Source organism: Mus caroli, chromosome 8 (assembly GCF_900094665.2).
Source record: "Mus caroli chromosome 8, CAROLI_EIJ_v1.1, whole genome shotgun sequence".
Taxonomy (NCBI): domain Eukaryota; kingdom Metazoa; phylum Chordata; class Mammalia; order Rodentia; family Muridae; genus Mus; species Mus caroli.
In genome coordinates this window covers 15,355,044-15,358,724 of record NC_034577.1, presented here as the reverse complement: position 1 = coordinate 15,358,724, position 3,681 = coordinate 15,355,044, and the positions used below count along the sequence as shown (strand labels likewise).

Genomic DNA, 3,681 nt, shown 5'->3' with positions numbered 1-3,681 from the left:
ACTCAGGTGTTGGTGTGACAGTGTGAGAAGGCTCTGGAAATGGAGCAGGAGCCCTGGAGGCCTGAGCAAGAGGACAGAAGTCAATGCCGGCTTTGATGTGCTGAACGCCATAGAGGACACACAGCCAGTGAGTCAGCCATTCCTGTCGCTTTGCAAACAGCGTTCAGAGCCGAGCTTGGTTTCTGCTTGCCCTATTCCTGAGTATGTAAGAGACATTACCTGTGACAGAGAAAAGACAAAGTAGATAAATAGCAAATTAACACCTTTTTCCATAAAATCCTTTCCTAGGACCTTTGCCTCGGTGATAGATTTATTCAGCAAGTGTTTATTGAGTATGCACCGTCAGCCACACAGACTCAAAGCCTTTGGGGCATTTCCAAGTCTCCACCCTTCAGTAGCTTGCGCCCCACATTCCAGATCTCCCAACCTCAGTCTTCTATCTTCTGTCTTTAACAGAATAGGGGACACAGCATCTGTTCCACGGGTCGGAGCAGATATCCCCTTTTCTCTCACCAGAACGGCACATGAAGAGCCTGCAGTGGCCCTGTTGCATGAGGCACACGGTGTTTCTGATTCCCGGTGGTATGTCCCCTGTGGATACAACAGAGGGAGATAAACAGAGACTCCAGCCCTCAGCGAAGAATCTGCTCCACTCTTAACAAAGCTTGGTCTCAGCGCCACTGAGTTTTTCGTCCTTAGCTTTCAATAGCAATCATTTATATCTCGTGGTGTTTCCAGGAGGGCATGACAGGCTGTGTGTGGAATCACCTGGCCCACTGTAGGCCCTGGTCCAGCAGAGTCCTTTAGCTGCCTGGAGATAGAAGTATACTGTGGGGATGGGAGCATGGCATTTAAGAAAACAGAATAACAGGAGGAAGGTCTCAGGTTGTAGAAAAAATCAGGACTGGGTCAGCCTCTCAGCTTGTGGCCAGATTTTTCACTCTTACTACAATAAAAAGAAGAAAAGTTAAAATGTCTCTTGAATTGCCTTCTAGGTAAAAATATAACCAACTAGAGTCTCCAGAAAGAAAGCACTGTGGGAAAGAGATGGTGAAAAAAAGAGGCCTTTCACCCTTCTAAGATGCCCCAGTGTAGGGTAATGCCAGGGCAGTAGGCTAGGCTGGGAGTGGTTGGATGGGTGGGGGAGCATCCTCAAAGAGGCTTTTTAAAACACACTCTGTGTTTAAAAGCAACAGCAACATAATGTATGCCTGACATGTTTAGAAAAATAGTCTCCTGCAATAGTCAGATTTCTGAAAGGGACTGATATATGATTCTGTGTTCATCAAGTCTACCATGGTTTGGAGGGGACATGGCGATGTGGGGGTAGTCCACCTTGACAGAAGAGCCAATAATTCAAAGGTTTCAGAATCTGGACTCTAGCTTTCTTAAGGTAAGCTATTTTCTCTCATCTGAAAATTCATTTAAAGGGTACATCTGGGTTTTTGTGGATATAATAGGTTATATGCAAAAACTAGGGAAGTGCCGTAGATGTGAATACCCTCTCTGCTCACAACGTGGCAGTAATCTTACCCTTTGTCCCAGCTCCCGCTCTGACACATGTGTGACTGTAATTCTGTCCTGAATAAACTATCTCAGATTGCAATCATGTCTTTCTATTTGTCTTGGAGAAAATAGGCCTCTATGTCTTGTGCTGTAAAATTGACAACTCTCAACAAACAAACAAACAAACAAAACTCTTCATTATGAAAGTGGTCCAGCCCTGAGTCTCAGAGTGGTCCAACTCTGTGTGCCAGATGCTTATACCTGGACACACCTCAGTGCTGTCTACAAACTGAAAAAGAGTCCTGCCTTCTCCAGGGCTGCTCAGAAGACATTTACCTGAGTTTCCTTGGACAAAGCAGAAGAAGACAGCAAAGAGTAACAAGACCTTCATGTTTTACGGCTCACTCTCTGTGCAGGAAAGCAGGTGTGACTGATGACTGAGTTAATCCAGGTTTGAAAGGACAAACAAGAGACCTTTATAGTTTTGGAGAATGCTACTCAGGAATGAGTATATTTATCTGCTCTACTGAGTTAGGCTGTGGGCAGATGGTACCAGGTAATCTCTCTTTTTTACCTAAAAATAGACAGGCATTCCTGATATTCCCCAGAGGCAGAGATTGGCCAATGTAGCATGTGAAACCTGAAAGGAAAGAAATTGCCATTGGGGACATTGGTGACTGGCTACATTGCACCAAGCCCTGGTGCTGTGGTAAGGTGGTAGGTGACAGAGACTCAACTCAGTAAAGATGCGTCCTTGGCTTTCAAAGTATTCAACTGGCCAGGATCCACCTCAGTTGAGAACGCCACAAAGACTGTGACCAGAAGCCACTCCCAGATATCTGCCCAAAGAAACAAAGTCCCGTGTGAACCTAAGAGGGTGTAAAAGAACATACAGGGTAGTGTTACTCATCATAGTCTCTAGTCAAAATGTGAGTGGCACATTACAACACCATGAAACAAATCAGTAATCTCCATCACAGCAATGAGAACAGGAAAACATGACGAAGACTGCCACACCCCAGGAATGGAAAGTCGGCAGAAGGCCAGCTAGAACACACCAAACTCACAGATTTGCAAAATCAACCTGTCAGAAGCCAGAATATTGTCCACAATGGGAGAGGAAGGCATGTCTCATATGCCTCAAGGATCTCCCCACTTGAAGAAGTTAGTTGGAGGGGTCAGGGAGCCTCCAGGGATTTGGAGCTGTGCTGATGTGTATCTAGAGAGAGATTTATAGGGCTTTGTGGGCACAGAATAGAGACTCCATTTGGATTTTGGAGACAGAAAGCAATCATTAGAAGGAGTGATTCTGAAGTAGAATCTAGGGCAGATTTCCCATGAAGGTTTACTGGGCCTGAAACAAGTAGATGGTTACCTTGTCCTTATTTTAGTCTTTGGCCAATTGGATTCGTTTCTCTTAAGATTGTAATAAAAACTGAAAGGACTTTGTTCTTGAATCCACAGTGGCTGGGGTTACCTGCACAAGCTTGGGCTGGCCAACATCCTGCCAAGGAGAAGGGAAGAGACTCAAAGCCTAGTGCAGTGAATAGTTGCTGGAAGACTGAGGGACATTTTATTCAGTGGTGTCAACACAGCTAAGGTCTCCATGCTCCTGTCAAGAACCCTTCATCGCCGGGCGTGGTGGCGCACGCCTTTAATCCCAGCACTCGGGAGGCAGAGGCAGGCGGATTTCTGAGTTCGAGGCCAGCCTGGTCTACAAAGNGCCTGGTCTACAAAGTGAGTTCCAGGACAGCCAAGGCTACACAGAGAAACCCTGTCTCGAAAAACCAAAAAAAAAAAAAAAAAAAAAAAAAAGAACCCTTCATCACTGTCTCTGTAAGTAACCCTAAAATCACCCAAGGCCAGTTAAATACATGAAAGTGGGACATCAGGGAGTGGACTAAGTTATTTGGAAGTAGGAGGGGATACAAGAGAGCAATGGGTGTGAACGTGACCAAAATATAAAGTGTATATGCATTAAACTGTCATATTCAAACTCAGTATACATAATTAATGTGTATCAACTATAAATCAAAGAGTAAAACAAAAAAATAAGTCTTCTATCCTCAATACTTCAATGAAAATTCTAATAGTTCTCATTAGCCTCTCCAGTAGCTTCTAGTTTGTAAGTAGGTGTATATGCATTTATATCCTCCTTGCTACCTAAACAGCAGA

At 44.5% G+C, this 3,681-nt stretch overlaps 1 protein-coding gene across 1 annotated transcript; it reads right to left on the bottom strand.

Annotated features, from left to right (window-relative positions):
- Positions 1 to 269: 269 nt before the first annotated feature.
- On the bottom strand, positions 270 to 1,956 carry LOC110300442 (sperm-associated antigen 11). Its single transcript, XM_021170626.1, has 2 exons — positions 1,843 to 1,956; positions 270 to 591 (listed from the first exon to the last, which is right to left on the bottom strand). The coding sequence occupies exons 1-2, from the start codon at positions 1,895 to 1,897 to the stop codon at positions 437 to 439; spliced, it is 210 nt and encodes a 69-aa protein (XP_021026285.1). The 5' UTR covers positions 1,898 to 1,956; the 3' UTR covers positions 270 to 436.
- Between the last annotated feature and the right edge of the window lie 1,725 nt (positions 1,957 to 3,681).

Coding starts and splice junctions, on each gene's coding strand:
- LOC110300442 (XM_021170626.1), bottom strand. CDS start 1,897: ATGAAGGTCTTGTTACTCTTTGCTGTCTTCTTCTGCTTTGTCCAAGGA. Junction 592..1,842: donor CTTTGTCCAAGGAAACTCAG/GTAAATGTCTTC, acceptor TTGTATCCACAG/GGGACATACCACCGGGAATC.